Source organism: Thamnophis sirtalis, unplaced genomic scaffold, assembly GCF_051295495.1.
Source record: "Thamnophis sirtalis isolate CommonGarterSnake01/CBP01778 unplaced genomic scaffold, rThaSir2_p1.2 scaffold_3, whole genome shotgun sequence".
NCBI classification, from domain to species: domain Eukaryota; kingdom Metazoa; phylum Chordata; class Lepidosauria; order Squamata; family Natricidae; genus Thamnophis; species Thamnophis sirtalis.
In genome coordinates, this window is record NW_028261383.1 from 27,385,529 (window position 1) to 27,411,102 (window position 25,574).

Here is a 25,574-nt window from a genome sequence, read left to right on the forward strand (position 1 = left end):
GCGTGCCCACCATCGGGAACGGAAGGGTATAGCGGAAGCGCAAATGCGCATGCGTAGGGCTCGTCATGCGGCAAAGGAGCGCCTCGAGGAGGGCAGTTTATAGGGGGGGGGGTGTCAAACGTTGAACGGAAGTGCGCGTGCCTAGGCCAGACGGGTGGTTAGTCGCTTCTCGTCATGCGTTGAATTTTAGCACGACAGACGGATATTGCTTCGGTGTGCGCCAACGAATTCTGTGAGGGTGGGGGGAACCAGGTAAGTTTCATCCCGACCACGTGCATTGGAGTATTTAAACGTGACGCGCGCATGCGTACAAGCTTTTATAAAAAAACCACTGAAGCGGCGCATGCGTCTGCCGCTTCGTTCGCTGTGCTTCTGGGAATTGTAGTTCTTTTTCTTTTGACATTTAACATTTTTATGGTGTTGAGTAGGCTGTTTTACAGGCTATCTTTTAAAAAATCGTGCCGTTCAAAAAGTATACATTCTACTAGTGAGTCATTCTGAGCAAATCCGTAGTTTTAGTATTGTTATCTACAAAATTGAATTAATTAGCATTATTTCTTAATTTCAACCCATTCAGTACTGTAACCAAACCTCACTGATTTACATTGAATAGGTTTTCTGAGAATAAAAATAGACTACCAGTTCCCCCTTCCCTACTTTTGTACTGTTGCAAAATCTAATTGTATGGGCACTGTAATTAACACGTTGATCTATTAAAGAATGGGTAAAATGTTTGTGGATATTCTCAGTCATAGTTGTCTCAAAGGTGCTTTTTCAAAAGGCAACTAGACTTTTTTCCCCCCTAAGGAAGAAATTTAGTTTTTTGATCTTTTTTATCCCCTCACTCTACCTTGGATTGCACAAAATAACAGAAGGCATAAAATGAATTTATCTGCGATCACATGCACAAGCATTCAAAAATGCAACATAATTAAGATTCCAGCCAATTCCGTATTGCTGTTCCTTAAAATAATTAATCCAGGAATATTCTTTCATATTTCTTCATAAATTTGAAAAAAACATGCTGTGACTGGTTTGCGGATCACTTCAAATCACAAATTCCTTCCAAGCATTGTACTCTTTAAAAAGTCTAAAAAATTTTTTTTTGCTCAGTACTAAAATTATCAAACTTTGTAAAGGTTAAAGCTTGATCTTTTTTTAATACTCAAGTCTTAGCATTCAGTATCAGGTTAATAGCAAAACCTTCATGGGTTCAGGACAGTTAGATAAAACTGTTTTAAAATTGTTTCGAGCAAATTAGAAATGGAAATGGTATCTATGTAGAAAATCAGCAGCTGCAGAATACAGGAATCCACCTGTGTCTCTATAGGTCTTTCGTATTTTTCTTACATCTTTTTATGAATGTTTTGCTACCCTTTTCCTGGCTGCAATAGTGTACAGTATTTTTCCTGTATTTATGTAACAAGCTTCTTTCTTTGGAGAGTATTTTATTGTAGCTGCATGATTTTTTTAAAATGTTGTCTAGTGGGTGAACATGTATTGCCTAACAGGAAAGATATTTTCTCTGTTTGTTACAGCCATATTTATATATTTACTTCCTTTTGTCAGGTGCTGAGTAGGTGGGATGTTGAATGATTACTATATATTACTAAGCCCTTTATCCCACAAGAATGAGAAAAAGCTTTTTTTTGGCTCAAGCTTTTAAAAAGGAACACCCTAAAAGAAAAAGAAGAATCTGCCTAATAACTGAAGATTTTTTGATAGATAACATAATTAAAACACTAAAGCTATGAAAAATATTTTAAAAACAAAAATAAAAAGTTTGCAACAACCCTTGTTGCACTAAATAGAGGAATATATGTTCATGTATATTTGTGTAAAAATAATATGCTACTAATAACAGTTTAATAATGCAGATTACAAAAAATAAGAAACATATGCTTCATGAAGATAAAATTCACTGTAATAGCATAAAGCAGCACTTAAAACAAATCTGAATATGAAAACTTTAACTAATTCTAGTAATGTCAGTCCCCCATTTTTAATCAAACCTGACAAATTTCAAGTACTATTAAATAACAAAATAGATCCCTTAAACCTGTGATACTTTTATGCAAGACAGAACTTTTTTATCTTCTGAGGGAGAGAAAATGTACAATACTATATGCCATTCCATTACTACAATTTGCCAAATGAAATCTCTGCTCCTCCCAATCTCAATTGCTCCGTATTACTGTCAAAAAGGAATCAATGTGAATTCTATATTGCAAGATCACCCCCTCCCTCATCAGCAGCCAATTACTTTTGGTTAAACACTCACTCTTTCTTTTACAATGCGTGAAATACTTCTTTATTTAAGTTTATTTTCATAGTGGAACAAAGAGAGGAGGACAGAATAAGAGATTCTCAGGTCTGTTCACCTCCTGCATGCGCAGGACTTTGTCAAACAAACCGTCATTATCCGCTTTGCTGCCCTTTTTATTTTATTTCATCCAGACTTTGGTTCCTGAGTCCCATCTTTGGAAGTAGCCGCGGGAGGATATTTTTCGCTGGCCGAGTTAGGAATGGATGGAGACTCTGCAGGCTTTTTGGGGATGCCTACAAGAAAAGATGGCAGTGAGATACATCAGGGCCATCCAACTCCTAGCATAGTCTTTTTTTCCCCCATAGCTCTTCTGCAATTCCCACTATTCCCAACCCTTTTCCCCTAAAGAGACTTTTGCCAACCGATCTGAGGGTGCCCATTGGAAAGTGGGATATCTCTGTCTTACCAGATCGTCATGTTTTCTTGGAAGCCAACATGCTCCCTGCCATATCCCCATGGCGCAGGAGCGATGCTATTCTGCTAGCCGCATAGCGACAGGCTAAATTGGAAAGGGAAAAAGAAATCAGGAATATCCCCCAAGAGCTGGACTATAGGGCCACCTCTGTGTATTTATTTTGGTGGCAACTGATCTCTGGATGTTCTTTGGGGTAAACCTGTTGTTCCTTCCCAGCTTTAGAGATTCATTTTCCCAGCTTTCTGCTTTCATCTTCCAGGTTCCCATGCTTCCCCCTCCTCCAGCCCCAAAGTGATGGCTTGCTTGCTTTTCTTTCCTTTTCTGCAACCCTTTCACCTACCACCAATTATGCGTCACGCCATCTATTTGAAGAAATGGGGAGCCGCTCAGCCTGGATAGCTCCACTTTGTGCGGCAAAAAAATGGCTTTGTCAAAAGATGTAGGGAGGAAGCAGACGCGAAGGGTGGAGAGAAGCATTGTGGGAAGTGTAGTTTTATTCCTGCGGATTCAGATCCGAAGATGGCAAAGCTTCGATTACTGTAAGCGGCAGCCGCCCAGTTTAGCGCTGCTATCTTTAATAATATCGTGTGTCTGAGCGTGTAGTTAATTTTTTTTTAAAGGAGATTAAAAACTAGCAACTAATATAAAGAAAACAAAGGAAATGCCAAAGATGCGAAAATAAGGAATAAACTAGTTCTTCAAGTACAATAAATCTTGATCTCATTTTTAAGGTTTTAATTTTGTTCCTCCCTGAATTTCAGTTTAAGTTTAAGACTGGAAAAAAAATTCCGTGTTATTAATATTCTGGCTTTCTCTTTCTATAGATCTTTAGATAATGTAGTTTGTGTGTGTATTTATGCCATATTTCTGGATTTCTTTTCTTCCCCCTCCATCTACAAGGGTCGATGAGACTAGCCATTATGATTAGCAGCGGTAGTAATTGTTTTCATAGTACATTTAGTTAAAATGGTATTTATTAAATTATTTTCATATAATGTTGGGAGGATGAACAATCTGAAATTTCATGAAGGGTTCAGTGAGTTGAAATTTTGGCACCCCTGATCTACTCTTACTTTTCTCTGCTAGAAAGCCTATATACTACACAGGGCAAATTAAGGCAAGTGTCTTCTCCACTCTCTTTCAGAATCTCACAAAGTTTTAACAGTGATCCAAGGCTTCTCTCGAGCTAAAAGTATCCTTTAAACCGGGGTGGGTTTCCTTTTCCAGTTAGCAGAGATTTTAACGTGGAATCTCCACTTAACCTTGGTTATGTGCTAATGACGAATGCTTAAACCAAGGGAAATTATGGGGCATGGAAGGGGAGTAAAATCAGAAGCATCAGAATTGGAAGAGATCGTGGAGGTCATTTGTTCCAAAGACCATTTGGTGCAAAATCTACTAAAGCATTTTGAACAGATGTTTAAAAGCTTCCAGTGAAGATGATTATCAATTCAAGAGGCAACCTACTGTATTATATTGGTTGATAGATGTTACTGTCAAGAAATTCTTCCTTGTATCCAACCTGAATCTGCTTCATCCTGGGCACCCTTTTTTTTGAACTATTGCCATTTGGCAGATGGTACAGGACAATAATAACAAGGACAAATAGGCTTAAAACAGTTTCTATCCCAGAGCAGTAACTATGTTGAATTCTACTGTATAGTGCAATATTAATGCAGTATCAGGGGTTTTCAATTCAATTGTGAGAAAGTGAAAGACATGTGTTGTTGTTTTTTAAATAGTTTTCTAATGTGTGATGTATACTGAAGATGGCATTTAACTTCATTGTACGAGGTGCAGTGACAATAAAGTAAAACTTCCTAACTTCCTTCCCTGCAGGCTCAACCCATAATCTACTTCTGCCCTTTGTGGCCTCAAAAAAGAGCAAATTTAGTCCCTCCTTTATATAACTCCAAATATCTGAAACTGCTTTGTCACAGAGTCATCAATGCAAAGTCTATTTATTTTTGTGAACTGAATTTCTGTTCCTACTAATACATCCCCAAATAGCATTTACTGTTTTGCAATTGCACGACACTGTTAGCTTGTGATGTACTAGAACTTCCGGATCTTTTAAGAACCATAATTGAGGAAACATAATGCCTTAATGTAAGATTGCATCTGATCACAAGTCTCTTGATAATTATTCTAGTGTGGGTTTGATATTTGTACTCTTAACACAGAAACCGTAGGACGGGAAGCCCTGGAGAAACAGAGTGACTCGCAATAAGAAAGGAAAGCCGACAGTAATCCGCAGTTTTGATACTGTCCCTGTTTCACTCTGCAGTGAATCTATTAAGGAAGGATTAGGGAAGGATTGGAAGAGATGACCGGTGAAATCATTTTGAGGTTGAAAGGCTTCCAGTCTGAAAAGTGCAGACATAATCACTTTATTGGCTGAAAGTAGAGAAGGCTTAGAGTTATAAAAAGGGGAAAGTATCGGGGCGACATCATGCATTGTACTTAGCGAACTTCAACTTAATGATGGTCAAGAAGCAAGGAAGGTCATTTTGTTTTCAAGGTGCTCAAAAATAGATTAAAGCTAGCATGCTGGGGGAATGCAATCCTTGGTTGTATAAACAAGGGCATAGAATCAAAATTACGTGAAGTATTAGTACCGCTTTATAAAGCCTTAGTTAGGCCGCACCTGGAGTACCGCATCCAGTTTTGTTCCCCACGTTACAAAAATAGATGTTGAGATTCTGCAAAAAGTGCAGAGAAGAGCAACTAAGACGATTAAAGGCCTGGAGACTAAACCATATATGAAGAAGAGTTGTAGGAACTGGATATATGGTCAGTCTAGGGAAAAAAGGATTGGGGGTAACACGATTGCAGTACTCCAGTATTTGAGAGGTTGCCACAAAGATGGGGTCAACTTATTTACCAATGCACCTGTAGGCTGGATAAGAAACAATGGATGGAAATGAATTAAGGAGAGAAGCAGCAGGCAATTAAGCTTAAAATTAAACACTGAAGAACAATTAACCAATGGAACAGCTTTGCCTTCAGAAGTTGTGGGTGTTTCATCGTTGGAAGTTTTTAAGAAGAGGCTGGATTATCACTTGTATGAAATGATATAGGACACTAATGGCTAACCTTTTTGTCATCACTTGTTGAAAGGGTGCGCATGTTCACCACAGCGTGTGTGTGCCCACACCCATAATGCCATGCATGCACAACACCCCCCATGCTTCCCCTGCCCCCCACGCATGCACGTGCTACACCCCCCCATGGCCCATTTTGGGCCTAGCCAGGCCTCCCTGCAGCCTCCCTCCACGAGGCATGGGGGGCATGTTGCGCGCCCACACTCCCCTGCCCCCCTGCCTGCGTATGCGTGTGCAACCCCTCACACATGCGCATGTGTCTCCTGCACGTGTCCTGGGCCTCGTGCATGCGCAGCACTCAAAAATCAACTGACCAGCAGGAGGCGCACACACATGCGCCGTTCAGCTGAACTGGGGTGACGGCTCATGTGTCTGCTGCAGAGAGGGCTCCACCTGCCACCTTTATATGGCATGTGTGCCAAAGGTTCACCATCACAGATATAGGATCTCCTGCTTGAGCAGGGGGCTGGACTAGAAGACCTCCAAGGTCCCTTCCAGCTCTGTTCTGACTGAGTGATTGAATAAAAAGGTTAATTCTACCATAGGAAGGAGGGAAATGGCAGATTTAGGTCTGTACTTAATAAGTACAGGTAGTCTTTGACTTGCGATCACAATCGGGACCAACGTTTTCATTGCTAAGTGAGGTGGTTGTTAAGTGAGTCGCACCCTATTTTATGAACCTTTTTTTGCCAAGGTTGTAAAACAACTCACTGCAGTTGTTATTAAGCACGCGGTCATTAAGCAAAATCAGCTCCCCCACCCCTCAATTGACTTTGCTTGTTGAAAAGTGGCTGGGAAAGTCACAAGTGACCCCTGGGTTGCTGTAACTATCGTAAATACATCCTGGTTGCCAATTGCCTGAATATTGAACACATGACCACACAGGGACTTTGCAACCATCTCAGTATCTGGCTCACAGCAGAACCTTGGTGGGCTCAGTTAAATTCGATATTTTAAATAAATTAAGAGTTAGGTATGCTGAAGATCAGTAACTGCAGGATTCAGGAATCCATTGTGTCTATACAATGCTTAATAGAAAGAAGGACTAGGGGAGACATGATGATAAGCAGTGTTCCAATATCTCAGGGGTTGCCACAAAGAAGAGGGAGTCAAACTATTCTCCAAAGCACCTGAGGGCGGAACAAGAAGCAATGGGTGGAAACTAATAAAGGAGAGAAGCAACTTAGAACTAAGGAGACATTTCCTGACAGTTAGAACATTTAATCAGTGGAACAGCTTGCCTCCAGAAGTTGGGAATGCCCCAGCACTGGAAGTCTTTAAGAAGATGTTGGATAGCCATTTGTCTGGAATGGTATAGGGTTTCCTGCCTAGGCAGGGGTTGGACTAGAAGACCTCCAAGGTCCCTTCCAACTCTGCTATTGTATTGTATTGTATACGTGAGACTTCAAGCTATCACTCTTCCATCCATTTATGTAATGAAATCTTTGCTATCATTTCCCAGCTCCTGTATAGGCCTTTCTTCTGAATTTATGTAACAATTTTCTTTAATAGCAGGTTGTATTTTATTATATATACATGAATTTTTAAAAATGTGGTATAGTGGGTGAGCAATGTATTGCCTAACAGGAAAAATATACTGTAAATAGTTTCTCATATTTATCCCAACGGTGCTTTTTCAAGCGGCAACTTGACTTTCTGGTTTTTGTTTGAAGACATTTCACTTCTCATCCAAGAAGGTTCTTCAGTTTCTCATATTGTTTTAGCCATATTGATCTATTTACGTCCTTTCCTCGGGTACTGAGTAGGTGGGATGTTGAATGATTACTGTACATTATTATGATATTGACCCCAGAGCAATAAGAAACAGCTTTTTTTTTAACTTAAGCATTTAAAAAGGAACATTTTAAAAGGAAAGATCTGCCTAGTAACCCAGGATTTTTGGATGGGAAACATGTCAAACACTGTTTAGTAAAACATGTTAAAAAGAAAACAGTATGACAAAATTGCAACAAAATTGTTAAAGGAGAATTTTGTTGTATTGTTTTTCTGCCCTTTTTTTCCTCTTTGTCCTGGGGCAGGGGTCAGCAACCCGCGTCTCTAGAGCCGCATATGGCTCTTTCATCCCTCTACTACGGCTCCCTGTGGCCCATCAGATCCACAATTGATAGGGCTTTCGGTTAGGACAGGTAGAGGAAAAAGGATGCCATACTAGGCGGAGACTCTATGGTGGGGGAACCATAGAGAATTGAATCGTGGGCTTCTGGTTAGGACCTTTGTGGCTCTTTGAGTGTTTAAGGTTGCTGACCCCTGTCCTGGGGCATTAAATTGATGGAGGACTGTACTGTATATGTAAAAAAAGGACAATATGCCATTAATATATAACAGGTTATTAAATAAGTCAAATAAATAACAAAAATAGCATAAATGTGTGGCATAAAGTTCATGGTAACAGCATTTAAAACCTTTAAAACAAAATGAATATGAAAACTTTAAAAATCTTTAGTATATGTCAGTCAGTCTCTATTTTTTATCAAGCCTGCTTGGTAAATCTTTCTTATTAAATAAGAAAGTAGACCTCTTAAACTTGTAATTCTTTTTTTGCAAAAACCCTAATAGCTTTTTTAATTTTCCGAGGGAGAGAAACGGAGGTAGTGTATTGTATTTCCATTCCATCACCGCAATTTGCAGAACCCTATCTCTGAAACTACCAATCTCGGATTGCTTCGTATTACTGTCAAAAAGAAATCATCAATGTGAATTCTACATTGCAAGATCACCCCCACTCATCAGCGGCTAAATCACCTTTTGTAAACACTCTTTCAAAAAAATGCATGGAACACTTCTTTATTGAAATTTATTTTCATCGTGGAACAACGAGAGGAGGACAGATTCTCAGGTCTGTTCACTTCCTGCATCCGCAGGATTTTGTCAAACAAACCGTCATTTTCCGCTCTGCTGTCCGTTTTTATTTTACTTCATCAGGAGTTTGGTTCCTGGGTTCTGACTTCCGAAGTAGCCGCGAGAGGACATTTTTCGCTGGCTGAGCAAGGAATGCATTCAGACCCTCCTGGCTTTTTTGGGATACCTGCAAAAGGGGGAAAAAATAGCTGTGAGATACATCAGGGCAAGAGTTGGATTGCTCCCAGTTCAGCCGAACCGGTGGTGGAATTGCGGCCTAGGTCGCAAACTGGCAGCTACCCAGGCTCGCCATGAATGGTGGGATTCAGCCGGTTCGCACCTATTTGGGATAACCGATTGTTAACTTTCTAAGCAGTTCAGAGAACCGATTGTTGGAAGAAATCCCTTTTTGTTCCCCCCCCCCACTTCACAGGACTAATCCTTGTGGGTGTGGGGACAAGATCATGGACTTTCAACTGAGTGGGAAACCCAGGAAGCTTTCAGAAGGCAGGAAGGAAACATTCTGATGTTGTTTCTAGCCTAATCTTTATTGCCCTGTTTACAGAAACTGCCTCTCCGGTTAACCCTTATTACATTGTAACAGCTAAGCTGAAGTGCCCATCGATATGAGTGATGTTGAGTTGGCCATGCCCACCAGGTCACATGACCACTGATCCATGCCTACCCAGCTGGTCATTAGGACAGAGAACCGGTTGTTACATTATTTGAATCCCACCACTGCTCGCCACGCTCCTGAACCAGTTCCCCAATCTCTTATACCGTTGCCTGCATGTTTCTGTGCATGCACAGAATGATATTTAGTCAACTGTGCATGTGCCAGTAACACGCAGCCGCAAAGTCCACACGTAGTGAAACGATCCCGACCGGTATAGGAACCCACCCCTGATCAGAGCCATCCAGCTCCTAGCCTAGTATTTTTTTTCTTTTTTCTTGAACCCTTTTCCCCCCAAGGATGCCAACCCACTGAAGCTGGCCTTTGGGAGAGAGGGTATCTCTGTCTCACCAGCTGGAGTTGTCCGGTTCTTGCAAGCCAACATGGTCTCTGCCCCATCCTCCTGGCGCAGGAACAATGTTATTTTCCTAGCCACATAACGGCAGGCTGAATTGGAAAGAGGAAAAAAATAAAATCAGGAATATGTTCCGAGATCTGGATCATCCAAACATTAGTTGGTTTGGGGAGTTTGATTTCCAAAGCCTCCTTAGGTTAAACCCATGCCTTGCCAGCTTTCTGCTCTTACCAGGGTCCCCTGCTCCTCCCCCCCCCCACCACCCCAGAAAGCAAATGCTGCCCCTCTTTTTTTTCCTTTTGCAACTCTTCACCTACCACCAATTATGAGTCACACCATCTTCTTGAATAACCGGAGCTCTGTTCAGCCTGAAAAGCTCTGCTCTGGGCGTCAGAAATGGCTTTGTCAAAAGGAAAGGAGGAAGCATATGTGGAGGATGGACAGAAGCATTGTGGGAGATGTAGTTTTATGATCCCTGCAGCTTCAGTTCCAGAGATGACACACTTTGATTATTATAGGCAGCAGCCTCACCCAGCCTGGTGCTTTTGTGTTTAATAACATTATGCTAATTATGCATATGATTTTTTTTAAATTAAAAGGAGGTTAAACACTAACAAGAATGAATATAAAATAAGGGTTGAAAAGAAAGAAAACAAAACTATGCATGCAAAAATAAAGAATAGAACCAGTTCATTCTTCAAATATAACAAATCTTGACCTCATCTGCAAGATTTTGAATTTTGCTGCTTCCTGGAATTCATGCCAGTGTACCCCAGTTTAAGACGGGGAAAAGTTTGTATATTAGGAAAGTTCTGACTTTTCCTTTCTACAGAGGTCTTTTAAAACCTCCTGACAAGCAAAAAAAATGGGGAAGCCAGATTCACTTAACAAACCTGTTGCTAACTTAACCACTGCAGCGATTCACTTAACAACTGTGGCAAGAAAGGTTGTAAGATGGGGCAAAACTCACTAAACAACTGGCTTGCTTAGCAGTGGAAATTTGGGGCTCGGTTGTGGTGGTATGTCGAGGACTGCTTCTATGGAATTACCTTGGTTTCCTTTTTTTTCTATTTCACAAATATGCACTCTTACAATTACTATTAACATTTATCTATTCATCATTAATCTTTATCGTTATTTTCTTACAAATATATGGAATACAGTTTGTCATTTTCTTGTCACCCCATGCCTCCATCTTATTTTGCAACAACCTTGCTCCTATCTTCTCAACCTCCCTTCTCTGCCTTATTCTTTCCTCCTCTCCTTCCTCCTTTCTTCTTCCCCTCTCTTTCCTCCCCTCCTCCTCTCTTTTCCTCCTTCTTACCCTCTCTCCTACTCTTAATTCCCCTCTCAAACTTCCTCTGCTTTATCCTTTCTTCCTTTCCCTCCTCATCCTTCCTCCTTTCCATTGTTGCCCTGGCTTATTTACTTTCTCTGATGGGTTCTCGGGGTGGCATTTCAGCAATCCCAACTTTATATTTTCATACAAATAATTTTCTTTGTTACATTTTATTTCTAATAATTCCACTTGTATCATTTTCTAACTTGTACGCTTGCATTTTAATACTTTCCTATCCCCGCTCAATTTAATAATGTGTCTTCTGAGTTATTTGTTTTATATTTTGTTCCTTTCTGTTTCTATTTGTATCTCTTTTCTAACCAATCATAAAATCGCTCCCATGTCCTGTTGTACACTGATTCCTCTTTGTCCTTTATTCTCAATGTCAACCTGTTCATTTTGAATTACCTTGGTTTCCTGCTAACCAGAAACAAGAATGCTTAACCCATGGAGCATGGCTGTAGGGGAATAAAATCAGCATCAGAAATGGAAAGGACCTTGCTCCAAATACTTTTCAGTGCAAGATCTGCTAAAGTGCTTTGAACAGACCTTTAAAAGCTTCCAGTGAAGGTGACTATATACCAGTTCAAGAGGCAACCTATTCAGTGCTTCTCAACCTAGGCTGCTTTCAGATGGGTGGACTTCAACTCCCAGAATTCTCGAGCCAGCTGGTTCAGGAATTCTGGGAGTTGAAGTCCACCCATCTGAAAACAGCCAAGATTGAGGAACACTTACCTGCTATATTCCATTGGTTGACAAGTCTTACATCAGGAAATTCTTTCTCTTATCCAACCTGAATCTGCTTCCCTGCAGTCCCAACCTATGTTCTATTCCTGCTTTCTGTGGCCAAAGAAAGGACATTTAGTCCCTCCTTTATATGATAAGAACTCTTCAAATATCTCAAGACTGCTTTGTCACAGACTTCCATGCACAGCCTATTTATTTCTGTGCCCCGCACTTCTGTTCCTGTTAATACACCCCCAAAATAGCATTTATCTTTTGCAACTGCATTGCACTGTTGGTTGCTGTTCCACCTGTGATCTGCTAGGACATCCAGATCTTTTACGAACCACAACTGAAGAAACATAATGCTTTATTTAACTCAGGGGTAGTCAACCTTTTTATACTTACCGCCCACTTTTGTATCTCTGTTAGTAGTAAAATTTTCTAACCACCCATCGGTTCCACGGTAATGGTGATTTTATGAAAACCTAATGAAAATGTTTTTAAATAATGCTATGAAATTTTTTTAAAAAGCCAATTAAATTTTTAAAAAGGAAAGTGCTTCAGTATCGGACAAAACCCTTACCGCCCACCATGAAAGCTGGAACGCCCACTAGTGGGCGGTAGGGACCAGGTTGACTACCACTGATTTAACTTAAGGTTGCATCAGATTAGTAATCTCCTGCTAATTATTCTAGCTTTGATTGATATTGATACTCTAACATGGAAACCATTGCACGTAGGATGAACAGTTCCTAGAGCAGGGGTGTCAAACTCGATTTAATTAATGGCCACATAAGGGTTGTATTTGACCTCGGGGTCTGTGGCCGGGGTGGGCGTGGCCAGCTCGACATCATTAGTTGAGGCACCATTTTTGGCCTCAATGACCTCCTGCAGGTCTCTGCCAGTGAAAATAGAGCCTGGGGGACTGTGGGCAGCCCGCCCAGGCTCAATTTTCAGACATGAAGGTCTCCTGAAGCCCTCTGCCAGCCGTCTCCCCGAACTTAGTTTTAGCTGGCAGAGAGCTGCAGGAGGCCTTTGTGGCTGAAAACGGAGCCTGGGCGGACTGCGCGCAGCCCTCCCCCCTCCCCCCCGACTCTGTTTTCTATGGGCAGAAGCAGTGTGGGCTTCTTGTTTCCAGGGCAGACCTGTAGGCCCAATCTAAGAACCCCATGGGCCAGATCCAGTATGTAAGCCTTGTGTTTGACACATCTGTCCTAGAGAAACAGTGTAACTCATAATGAGAAAGGAATGAGAGAGAAATCTGTTGTGGCCCAGCAGGAGCCGTTGGAGCTGCCACCAGATTCCAACAGCGAGGAGCCCTGTGAGTCGGCTTTGGAGGATGTGGAGGACCCTGGATAGGGTTCCTGTTAAATATTGGTTAAATATTCATGATGCCAGTAACACCCTCTGGCTCTCTGATTGGCTGAGAGCCACAGAGGGTGTTGCCGGCTTAACGTTACTGTTAATTGGCCGTGGGACTGACGTCAGCAGTTGCTGTCTCGTCCCCGGCCGGTGATTGGTTAAAAAATAGTATAAATACCTTGGCGCGAGTTTTCGTTCTTTGAATCGCTGTCGACCTGAATAAACCAAGTTGTTTTGTTGAAACCTGGCTGTGCGTCGTCCCTCCGTCAATATTTAAAACTGGCGACGAGGATGGGATTAAGCGATTCCACGCAAGCCTAGGTTAAAGAGAAAGAGAGGTCCTATCAGTTAGCTGCCATAAGTCGCTATTCGCGCCGGCACCGAACGCTGAGGAAAATTCCTGTCACGAATTTCCTGTCACGACCTCCTTCCTTCCGCTCCTAACACTTCAGCCTGCCGAACTTTTAATCAATATGAATTCCTTGCCGCCTTTCGCTCCTTTTGGCTCCGCCGGCGAATCCTGGGAAGGATTCATGGAGCGTTTTGAAACTTATTTAATCGCCACGAAAAACCAGGCTCAAACAGATGAGGAGAAGTGCAGCTTCTTTTTATCATGCTGCGAACCCTCAATGTTCGCCTCAGCCAGAGCTATGGCTGCTCCCAGACCGGCATACAAGTTAGGCTGGGACAACTTAATGGCGAAATTGAAGGGGCACTATGCCCCAACGCCTTCCAAAATTGCCCGCAGTTTCGCGTTCCGGAGAAGAGTACAGAAGCCGGGGGAGTCGATTAGTCAATTTTTAGAAGCCCTACGCACTGTGGCGGCCCAGTGCGATTTTTCAAACCTCGAAGAAAATTTAGTCGAGCAGTTCGTGTGCGGAGTGCGGGATGTACACTTAAGAAGCCGCATGTTCCGTCATCACGACATTACACTACTCCAGGCAGTAGAGATCGCCAGAGCAGCTGAGCTCTCTGAGCAATCAACAGCTGATTTGGAGCGGCTACAGCTGTCATCTCAAACACCAGGGCACATTCCATTCAATCCACCGGCCTCACAAGTACATGATATTGACTATGATGATTTTACACCTTCTGAGGACCTGGAGCCCGACAACGTCGGCCAAGTCCGTGCCCAACCGAGGCGGAAGCAACCTGCATCATCAGCCGCCACACCGCAAAACTCCAAGGTGTCTTGCCTTAGTTGCGGAGGCCGACACGACCGCCAAACCTGTCAATTCAGAAACGCAATCTGCCGCCGCTGTCAGAGGCAGGGGCACATCGCCCAAGTCTGCCGAGCCTCTTTGCCGGCCCCTGCCTTCTTTCAAGCTAATGAGAGAACCAAGTCGCAGCAGCGCCGCCAGCAGCCACCGAAACCAACTCGCAGAGGAGACGACTGCCATAATGTGTCCGAACCGCAAGAAGTGGAAAGTTCCATCAATCAAGCCTCCTCGGGATCCCGCAAAATTACAGCCAATGTCCACCTGGCAGGTCAGCCTTGCCAAATGGAGGTGGACTCTGGCTCCTCCCGATCTTTATTGTCCTGGGACATGTTCTCCCACCTCTGCCCTACAGTATCCCAAACTAAGTTAGCCCCATCCCGGGTACTCTTAAGGGACTACCAGGGAAAGTTGATCCCTGTTCTGGGATCCTTTCCTATTCCTGTTAAGTATGGCAAGTTTGAGGGGGAGCTACCTATCATCATTGTAAAGAATGACTTGCCGGCCCTTCTTGGCCTTGACTGGTTTCCGACACTGGGTTTGTCCATTGGGGGGGTGCACCGGGTAAATTCTTCTTCAATTGAGGACGTCCTACAGGAGTTCTCTGATGTGTTTGATGGACAGCTCGGGTGCTACAAGGGAACCCCCATCTCCCTTAGTTTGGATCCTCAGATTGCTCCCATTAGGCTGAAAGCCCGCAGGGTGCCCTTTGCCTTAAGGGCCAAGGTTGACGCCGAACTTGACAAATTATTGGCGCAGGGTGTCATCGAGCCAGTTGATCATGCTCCATGGGAGACACCCATAGTCCTCCCGATCAAACCGGACGGCTCGGTGAGAATCTGCGCCGACTACAAGTCGACGATCAACTTGGCCCTTCAGGCAAACCCCTATCCAGTCCCTGTTGTGCAACACCTGCTCCATTCCTTGGGGCAGGGTTGCATATTTGCCAAACTGGATATGGCGCAAGCCTATCAACAGCTCCCGGTGGATGACGATGCGGCGGCTGCCCAGACCATCGTCACCCATCGTGGGGCTTTCGTTGTCGCCGCCTACAATTCGGTGTGTCCGTGGCCCCGGGGATCTTCCAAAGTCTCATGGAGCGCCTGCTCCATGGACTTCCGGGGGTAGTTCCATATTTCGATGATGTGCTGATCGCTGCAACGAGCCGCTCAGAACTCATCGAAATATTAAGGAAGGTCCTCTGTCGTTTCAGGGGCGCGGGATTAAAATTAAAAAGCAGCAAATGCTCATTTGCTGTCCCTAGGGTAGAATTCTTGGGCTTCTTAATAGATGCCCAAGGCATTCACCCTACACCCTCTAAAATTGCCGCCATTAGGAACGCCCCTGCTCCCACCTCCAGGGCGGAGCTACAGGCGTTCCTAGGGCTGCTCAATTTCTACGCCCCCTTTATCCCTCACAAGGCGTCACTAGCCGAGCCGCTGCATCGGTTGCTCGACCGATCCGCGGCCTGGCGCTGGGGAAGCCGCGAAGCGCATGCGTTCGCGGCTGTCAAAGAGACGCTGACGTCATCGGCAGTCCTCATTCAGTATCATGATGGGATGCCTCTGACGTTGGCGTGTGACGCCTCCCCATTTGGTGTAGGGGCGGTCCTGAGCCATATCCTCCCTAATGGCTCAGAAGCCCCTGTGGCCTTTTATTCCCGGACACTCTCCTCGGCGGAGCGCAACTACAGTCAGATCGACAAGGAGGCTCTGGCTGCAGTGTCCGGGATTAAGAGGTTCCACGACTACCTCTACGGTCGGCACTTTACTCTTGTCACCGACCATAAGCCACTCCTTGGGCTGTTGGCGGGCGACAAGCCGACCCCCACCATCTTATCCCCCCGCATGACTCGCTGGACGGAGTTTCTCGCAGCGTATTCTTATACGTTGCTCTACCGTCCAGGCAAACAGCTGGGGCATGCAGATGCCCTCAGCCGTTGCCCACTACCGGAGACGGACACCGCCCCCGTTCCCTCTCTCTCTGTCCTCTCCATTGCCACCTCCGGGTTTCCACTCTCCGCCACGGACGTGGCGGCCCACACGAAGGCCGATCCGATCCTGTCCCAGGTCTCTTCCTGGGTTTTAAGGGGATGGCCAACAGACAAAGTGGCAGAGGGCTTCCAGCCCTTTAAGAATCGCCAGGCCGAGATATCCCTCCACGGGGGGTGTCTCATCTGGGGGGATCGGGTGCTGATCCCCACCGCGCTCCGGCCACTAGTTCTGGATCTGCTCCACAAGGACCACCCGGGCATAGCACGAATGAAGGCGTTAGCCCGTAGCTATGTCTGGTGGCCCTTGCTGGACACAGAGATAGCGGCCCATGTAGGCCGCTGCACGACCTGTCAGTTATCCAGGCCCAACCCCCCTGCCGGGCCTGCTCGTGAGTGGGAGGCTCCGAGAGGCCCATGGTCTCGCCTCCACATCGATTTCGCCGGTCCCTTCCACGGCCAGAACTTCCTGGTTGTGGTGGATGCCTACTCTCGGTGGGTGGAGCTAGTCCTCATGGGCTCTACCACAGCCGAGAGTACGGTCAGGGCTCTACGGAAACTGTTCGCAACCCATGGGTTGCCGGACGTGATGGTCTCGGACAATGGGCCCCAGTTCACATCCACCACCTTCCAGGAGTTCTTGGCCGAGCAAGGGATCCGGCATGCGCCCATAGCCCCGTACCACCCGGCCAGCAATGGCCGGGCAGAACGGGCGGTCCGCTCAGCAAAGGAGGCGCTGAGCCGCATGGACCGGGGCGATTGGCAGGCGAGGGTGGCGGCTTACCTGCTAAGCCAACATTCCACCCCCTGCCCAGCTACCAACAAAAGCCCCGCGGAGCTCTTGATGGGCCGGCGCCTGCGGACTCCCCTGGATAGGCTTCACCCGCTCTATTCAGGGGATCAGCCGAGCAATCTGGGGGTTCTCCCTCCCCGGTCCTTTAAGTTAGGGGATTCTGTGTGGGCTCGGTCCTTTGCGGGGGAACCAAGATGGGTGCCTGGTTCTGTCGTTGCCCTGACCGGCCCATGTTCTTTTAGGATCCAATTGGCTGATGGATCCCAATGGAGACGCCACCTGGATCAACTAAGGAGGCGTCTCCCGTCGCAGACTGGTGGCCGCGAACCCCAGGGTGACAACACCGCAGTACCGGGGTTGCAATGTGAAGCCTTCGCCACTCCAGGCCTCAACCTGCACCAACCACAAAGTCCTCAAACCGTGAGACCGCAACTCAGGGCCTTCGCCACTCCAGGCCCCCTCCTGTACCAACCACAAAGTCCTCAAACCGAAAGACCGCAAACGAGGGCCTTCGCCACACCAGGCCCTGCCTACCCAGGTGCCGGCTACAAGGACGCCGGCCCAACAGCTCAATCCGAGATCACTACCCAGAGGGTCCCTCCTACGACCAGTGACACGCCCCCACGGCCAAACCTACCTTTACAGTTGAGCCCGCCTTCTGGGCCTTCCCGAAATGGCGTGCCTCGGAGCTGCACTCCCTTCGGGGAGGAGCTACCACGAGGAGGTCCTCCTCCGCCAACGACTTCCCCTGGAATGAGAAGATCTGGGCGGGTCCGGCGCCGCCCAGCATACCTTAAGGACTACGCATGCTCCGTTCCGGGCATGCGCAGAACTGGGGGAAAGGGGTGTTAAATATTGGTTAAATATTCATGATGCCAGTAACACCCTCTGGCTCTCTGATTGGCTGAGAGCCACAGAGGGTGTTGCCGGCTTAACGTTACTGTTAATTGGCCGTGGGACTGACGTCAGCAGTTGCTGTCTCGTCCCCGGCCGGTGATTGGTTAAAAAATAGTATAAATACCTTGGCGCGAGTTTTCGTTCTTTGAATCGCTGTCGACCTGAATAAACCAAGTTGTTTTGTTGAAACCTGGCTGTGCGTCGTCCCTCCGTCAATATTTAAAAGTTCCGACTCCGAGCAGGGCGCAGAGAGGCTGGTTGGCCTGAGCCTTGGACCAGTGGGGAGGAGACAAGGGAGTGTGATCCGGATGTCAGCAGTGGCGAGGAGCCAAGGGAGTTGTTCCTAGATGCCCGGCACCGGAGAGCTACTAGGCATAAGGAACAATTACGCAATTACAGGAGGTAATTGCACTCAGCTGGTGGTAATTAGGCTCCTCTCCAGACTATAAAAGGAATGCTTGTGCACATGCCCCTTTTGCAGAAGTCAATGCATTGACTAAAAGTTGGAGAACAGTATTGTGAGCCTGGCAGGCTGGATTGCTGCCACGGGTTATCTGTGTTGGATTGCTGCCAAGGACCTGTCTGTTAATAAATTCCGTAAAGTATCTTTGACTTGGAGTGTGTTGGTGTGGGACAAGGGGGGTCAGAACAGAAATCCATACTTTCCACTTTGTATTATAAATTTCAGAATAACAGAGTTGGGAGGGAACTTGGAGATCTTCTAGTCCAACCCCTTGTACAAGCAGGAGACCCTATACCATTTCAGAGAAGGGGCGTCTCAAGAGCCTTCAATGATGGAGCACCCACAACTTCTGAAGGCAAGGTGTTCCACTGGTTGATTGTTCTCACTGTCAGGAAATTTCCCCTTAGTTCTAGATTGCTTCTCTCCTTGATTAGTTTCCATCATTAAACAGACTTATTAAACATAAATCGTTAAACAGAGACATTTTTCTCTGTTTAACATCCACAGCGAATCCATTATGGCAAGATTAAGGAAGGATTGGAAGAGATGACCGCTGAAATCCTATTGCTTCCAGTCTGAAATGTGCAGACATAATCACTTTGCTGAGTGAAAGTAGAGAAGGCTTAACGGCTTAGAAGACTTTCTCTTACAAAAAGAGAAAGAGAACAGAAGCGGGACAATTTCATCCTCTGTACTTTAGTGAATTTCAAAATTGATGATGGTGAAGAAATGAGGTCATTTTGATTTCTGCAGCTCAAATATAGGTGAATCTAAAAAGTGTGCTGGGAAAATACAAAGATTAAGCCTAGGGAGGAAGGAAATGGTAAATTTAGGCAATAGGTAGGGGTGGTCCTCGATTTACAGACGCAATCGGGAGCAGAATTTGCATTGCGAAGTGAAATGGTTGTTAAGTGAGTTGCACCCTGTCTTATGCAGTTGTTAAACAAATCACTGCAGTTAATTGAATCGCACAGTCATTAAACAAGTCCAACTTCCCCCATTGACTTTACTAATTAGAAGCAAGCTAAAAAAATTAAAAATGGTGATTAAGGGACTTCAGGATACTGCAGGTGGTGTAAATGGATTCCAGTTGCCAAGTGCTTGAATTTTGTTCATGTGACTGGGGGGATGTTGTGACAGCTTTAAATGTGAGGACTGGTCATAAATAATGTTTTTCGCTGTAACTTCAAACAGTTACAAAATGAATAGTTGTAAACCAAGGACTACCGGTATAGTATATTCCAACTCCTATATCAACTGCACATAAGAAGACTATTCACAACTATAACCTTGTGCTGTCAATTTTTTCTTGATTTTATTTTACAATCGCCTTGAGAAAATTCTTGTGCATAAATATTGTAAGCATCTAAATAAAATACACAATAAGTTGATACCTGGGGGAAGACTTTAGAAAGGACAAAAGCAGCATTCAGTCTGAGTGTCAACTCTGACTGAGGTAGTTTTGAATAGCTGTCAGCTGAGCTCTGGGAAAGGTTTGTTCTGAAAGATGGCATGAAATTATTTAATTTCATATTCAGGCAGATACGATACATCTAACAAACAAAAATAAAATATGTAATAGAGAATATAGTGTAATTAGAAAAAGGTTGTTCCATCCCTATGAAAAATGAAGATCAATTAACCAATCTAACCTGTTTGAGCTATGCAATATATTTACTTAAATATATTTATAAATGTGTATATGTACACCTGTATGTTCACAAATGTTGAGAGAGAGAGAAGATATAGATAGATAGATGATAGATAGATAGATAGATAGATAGATAGATAGATAGATAGATAGATAGATAGATGATAGGTAGGTAGGTAGGTAGGTAGGTAGGTAGGTAGGTAGGTAGGTAGATAGATAGATAGATAGATAGATAGATAGATAGATAGATAGATAGATAGATAGATAGATAGATATGGATGCATGGATGGATGGATGCATGGATGGAGATAGAGATGATATATATATAGAGATGATAGAGACAGACAGACAATAGTAAGAATCCATTATTTATTCCTGGATGAAATAAACATTGACTGTTATCTTAAGACAACGATCAGGAAGCTGAAATTCATATACTCTGGTCTCTCTTCAGATCGTATAAATCTTTCACCTTTTCATATACTTTGTGGTGTGATGTGAGTAGATGAAGGACAAGAAAAATTGCTGTTCTTTGTCAAGGCTGAGTGGAAAAAAAGGATAGAGGAAAAGAGATGGCTGGAAGGTCCTTGAAAGAGTTACAAATCATCACTGAAGATGGGTTGAAATTGTGAAGAAGCTCCTTGTTCAGATCAGCTTCAGTCCCAACCCTTAACATCTTACATCTACTTAACTACTCAAGCTCTGTTACCTTCATCAGACCTTTCTCCTGGATAACAATGCCTCTGAATTCAAACAAATCACAAAAAGATGGGTATCTCAAGGACTTTTTGAACTCATCTATCAAAGCTATGCTCTCTTAAGAGTCATTGCTGGACCTCTTGTTCAGAAGATCCCTAGTGAGCTTTCAGGATCAAGAGAAGATAAATGATGGAGGAATCTTCAAAAGGAGGGAGGAGAGGGAAAGATCAGAAAGGGTTTCCCTCTTTCCTGCCCGCCTGCCTGCCTCTAACCTGTCTTCTTTTGAGGGACAGTCTCAACATACAATAGTTGCTAGGACAGGTGGTTGCTGAGGAAATGACGTTTCAGGGAGAAAGAAGTGGGGGGGGGAGATGGAATGAAATTAGAGAACGTAACGGAGCCAGAAGCTAAATTGCACTCCCCCTCCCGCCAATGTCTCGCTATGGCAATCTTCTCCATCCTGCGCTGAGAACGGGGACCGAGAATAAGCCTAAAAGAACGGAGATGTGACGGTAAATCTTAGTGGTGGGTGGACAGTGGGATTCAGGGTTTCACACACTCAGTGCCATCGGTGTAGGAGTGATCTGTTGGAAAAGCACATGCAAGGCAAGTGGGCAGAGGATGAATGGGGACTGTCTTTTACTGGGTGTGTAAAATGTCTGTGTGTGTGATGTAGAAAAGACAGAGAAGATAAGCTGAAAACTAGCTACTAAATACCAATATTATGAAGCCATTGATGAATGTGAACTTGTTGAAGGAGGATCTTTTGGGGGGGATTTTTGGTTGCCTGGGAGAAACTGCAGCAAATGTTAACAGATCCCACAGAGAAAAATGCTTTAATAAAATGGAGAAGATAAGCAGAGAACCCCATAAAGACCATATTTCTGTACTGTTGCTAGAGTATTTTTTTCTCTTTTATAATAATCTATTCGGAGGTTGATATCATTTTGGCTTTTCTTCAAAACAATTGTTATGATTTATGCTACTGTTATTCCTGTTTTAAAAGGCATGGCCCAGATGATGAGAATGGTTTCATAGTTTTGAGATTGCACAATGAAACTTTACCCTAAGATGGGGTTTAGGGGGGAAAAAACGGTTCACTGACAAAAGGGCGACCGACAAAAGCGTGCCCGACGAAACCGCGGTGACAAAACTGCGAGTTCTAAACCGCGCCGCGAATGAGCGCTGAAGCGCGCCGACAACAACACAACGACAGAAGTGCGCTCTAAACTTAACCCTAAACCTAAACCTAACCCAAAACCTGACCCTGACCCTAACCCTTACCTTAACTTAAATCGCGCTTCTGTCGGTGCGCTGTTGTCGGCGTGTTGATGACATCGTGGTTTTAGCGCCACGGTTTTGCTGGCGCGCTTTTGTCGGGTCACGGGAAAAAACTACTGGGTTTGTATCCAACCTTCTAGCCAACAAATTACTTTGGTTTGATTCTCCCAGTATACAAATTTATAATGTGGTTTGTTTTGTTCTGGTATAATGTTGTGTAAATGTAACTCTGGCAATTCATGAACCATATTTTCTGGCTTTTACAAATCCAGTTGGTTTATTCCACAAACCATGGTTTAGTTAGTATTATACAAAGGATTGAGTCACAGGAGGATTAAGGTTGTTGTAAAGGTTGCAAGGAATGCAATTTCTATCTGTCAACTTCTACGTGTTAATTCCTGACAGTGAGAACTATTAATGAGTGAAACAATTTGCCTCCGGAAGTTGTATTTGCTCCATCCCTGGAGGTTTTTAAGAAGAGATTGAACAGCCATTTGTTCAAAATGGAATAGGACTGTGATTGTGAACCTATGGTGCCACAGGTAGCACATGGAGCCATATCTACCAACTGATTTTTGGCCTTCCGGAGAGCTAGGGGAGGTCGTTTCCGTCCTCCCCAGGCTTCAGGAAAGCCTCCGGAGCTTGGGAAGAGCGAAAACGACCTCCCCCGGCCCCATGGAGGAAATACCAAGCTCAGCTTGGAGGCGAGGAGTGCAATGCACGTGAAGGGGGAGCGTAGGGTGGTGGGGTTGTGTGCGCATGTGCATGTAGGGACGCACTTTGGATTATGGGTGCCGGCACCCACACGCGCTATTGTGTGCGCGCCCTTGCTTTTTTGGCACTCAACAAGAAAAAGGTTAGCCATCACTGGTATAGGGACTCCTAGAGCAGGGGTGGGTTGGACCAACAGACCTTCAGGGTCATTTCCAACTCTGTTATTCTCTCCAAGTTTTTCTTAGCAATTCAACATTAGAATAACCCCCCATTTTCTCTCTTGATGGGACCCAGGACTTTCGCATCACTCGACGTGGAATCTCAGGATGGAGCCGAAAGGGATGGCAAGCTCAGAGAAAGCTTGTCTGAAGAGCCAGACTGCTGGAGAACGGGAAGCAGGCAAGAAGCCGGACCAGAGAACCCCCATCTGTGACAAAAACGTCCAAGACGCTGGAAAAAATGACCTTGGGGACAAGGTAAAAGAGAACCCACCGCTTCCCATCCAGTCCCAGCCAGGGGTCTGCTGGCCTTGCCCAGATGGCACCTTTATCAAGCTGATCCTCGCGGCTGGGACAGGTTTAGATAAACCGAAGGAAGGGTCCATCTGCCAAGTCTTCATCGAGGCCAGTCACGAAGGGCCCTTGAGCTACCCGTCCTCCAGGTGGGCCGAACTGGAGCTGGGTGGGGGCGACGCCGAATGGGACGGTGTGGTGGACCGTGGTTTGGAAACCATGCTGGCAGGGGAGCGGGCTGAGCTGAGGTTGTCAGAGGGCGGCACCATCGCCGTCCAGTTGGCGAGCTTCACGGAGGCCAAGGACTCTTGGGAGATGAGCGCAAGCGAGAAGTGGGACTTGGTCCTTAGCAATAAAGACCGCGGCAGTGAGCTATACAGGGCGGGGGCCATTGCTGCGGCTGCCAGGCGCTACGCTAGGGCCTTACACTTGCTTGTGGTGGCTGCTCCACCCCCGGATTATGACCAGATCAAGGCGGAGCTTCACACTAACTTGGCCGCCTGTCAGCTACGGTTACACCAGCCGGCCAACGCCGCTCAAAACTGCTCCAAGACTCTTGCGCTCCAACCGGCCAACCCCAAGGCCTTGTTTCGTCGCGGCTTGGCCTATGATGCGATGAACGATCTGGAGGGGGCGGCGCAAGACCTCAAGGGGGTTTTGCAAGTAGAGCCAGGAAACCGAGCGGCTCGCCGGGAATTAGAAAGGGTTACTGAGAGGATCCGGGCCCGGGATGCTAGGCTGGCTCAAGCCATGCAGAAAATGTTTGCTTGAATAAAACCGTTTGACTGTGTCAGCGTTTGGGAGTCGCATTTTCATTGTGATTCAGCGGAGCAAGTGGAAAGAAGAGCTGGTGCTTGACAATATGAGCCACAATGGTGCAGTGGTTGGAACGTAGTATTGCAGGCTAACTCCACTGACTTCTGGGAGTTCGATCCTGACCTGCTCAAGGTTGACTCAGCCTTCCATCCTTCTGAGGTCGGTAAAATGAGGACCCAGATTTTTGGGGGCAATAGGCTGACTCTTTAAAAGCCCCCAGAGAGGGCTGTAAAGCACTACAAAGCGGTATATAAGTCTTAAGTGCTGTTGCTACGAAGTTTGATGGCTGGGCAGGATGATCCTTTGGTGTCTGCACCAAATCAAACACCATTTGCCTTTATCACTCCGACTTTATTACCTACAGAAAAAATAAGACTGAATAGTCCTCGACTTATGACCACAACGGAGCCCAACATTTAGGTTGCTAAGTGAAGCATTTGTTAACTGAGTTTTGCCCCACTTTACGACTTTTCTTGCCAAGTGAATCATTGCAATTGTTTGCAACACGATTGTTAAGTGAATCTGGCTTCCCTATTTTGGTCACAAAAGCTGATCACATGACCCCAGGGCACTGCGGCTGTCATAAATATGAACCAGTTGCAAGCATCCCAATTTTGATCAGGTGACCAGGGGATACTGCAATGGTCGTTAAGTGTGAAAAACAGTCGTAAGTCACTTTTTCCAGTGGTGTTTTAACTGAATGGTCACTAAATGAAATATTGTAAGTTGAGGACCACCTGTATATCACAGAATATCACACACAGGCTTGCTATGTAAGTATGAAATTGGCCTTTTGGCGTTCCAGTTCCTCTTAATTTTAAAATTAGCACATCTTTAACTCTAATGAGAAATAAGTGAGTTGCAATTAATGGAGTTATTTTCCTAACTAGAGGCAAACCCCATGGCGCCCTCCGTCCTCACCCGCAGCCTTACTGCAGCGCAATGGCTTTGCTTTCAATGTGCACAAGACAGGAAGCATTAGGAGGCCTGCAAAAATCAGAAGGTGGGAAACTGAGTACTGTATTTTTCAGACTATAAGACACACCGGTGTATAAGACGCACCAAGATTTCGAAGAGGTAAGTAAGAAAAAAAAAATTTGTCCTCCCCAGCCCCCAGGACTCTGCAGTCTTCAGCAGGGCTGGGGGAAAGCAAAATTGCCCCAATTTGTGCAAAAAACATGTGGTAAATGTGCCATTTTTTGCCAAAACGGGGGCGTTTTTGCCTTCCCTCAGCCTTGCTGAAGCCTTCGAACTGCTTCTGGAGGCTGGGGAAAGGCAAAAATGCCTCTGATTTGTGTGACAGAACTTCAGAAGGCCAAAAATGGCTGTATTCGGTATATAAGACACATCATTTCCACGCTCTTTGGGGGGTGGGGGGAAGG

General features: G+C 45.1%; 1 protein-coding gene and 2 long non-coding RNA genes across 4 annotated transcripts; 1 reads left to right on the top strand and 2 right to left on the bottom strand.

Annotated features, from left to right (window-relative positions):
• The first annotated feature begins 113 nt into the window (after positions 1 to 113).
• On the top strand, positions 114 to 24,166 carry FKBPL (FKBP prolyl isomerase like). Of its 2 annotated transcripts, none has more exons than XM_087708435.1 (2): positions 114 to 252; positions 23,159 to 24,166. In XM_087708435.1, exon 2 carries the CDS (start codon positions 23,191 to 23,193, stop codon positions 24,145 to 24,147), a length of 957 nt encoding a protein of 318 aa, XP_087564561.1. In that variant the 5' UTR covers positions 114 to 252; positions 23,159 to 23,190; the 3' UTR covers positions 24,148 to 24,166. The 2 variants fall into 2 exon arrangements, with proteins under 2 accessions (XP_087564561.1, XP_087564563.1); XM_087708437.1 differs by lacking the exon at positions 114 to 252 and adding an exon at positions 21,033 to 21,381.
• Positions 2,296 to 3,198, bottom strand: LOC106546728 (uncharacterized). Its single transcript, XR_001313386.2, has 3 exons — positions 3,082 to 3,198; positions 2,733 to 2,825; positions 2,296 to 2,559 (listed from the first exon to the last, which is right to left on the bottom strand). It is a non-coding gene; the product is annotated as an uncharacterized LOC106546728 (long non-coding RNA).
• On the bottom strand, positions 8,635 to 10,178 carry LOC148047726 (uncharacterized). Its single transcript, XR_015695853.1, has 3 exons — positions 10,050 to 10,178; positions 9,729 to 9,824; positions 8,635 to 8,891 (listed from the first exon to the last, which is right to left on the bottom strand). It is a non-coding gene; the product is annotated as an uncharacterized LOC148047726 (long non-coding RNA).
• Positions 24,167 to 25,574: the final 1,408 nt, after the last annotated feature.

Bases quoted from the DNA above. Each gene is read 5' to 3' on its own strand.
- FKBPL (XM_087708435.1), top strand. From the start codon at position 23,191: ATGGAGCCGAAAGGGATGGCAAGCTCAGAGAAAGCTTGTCTGAAGAGC.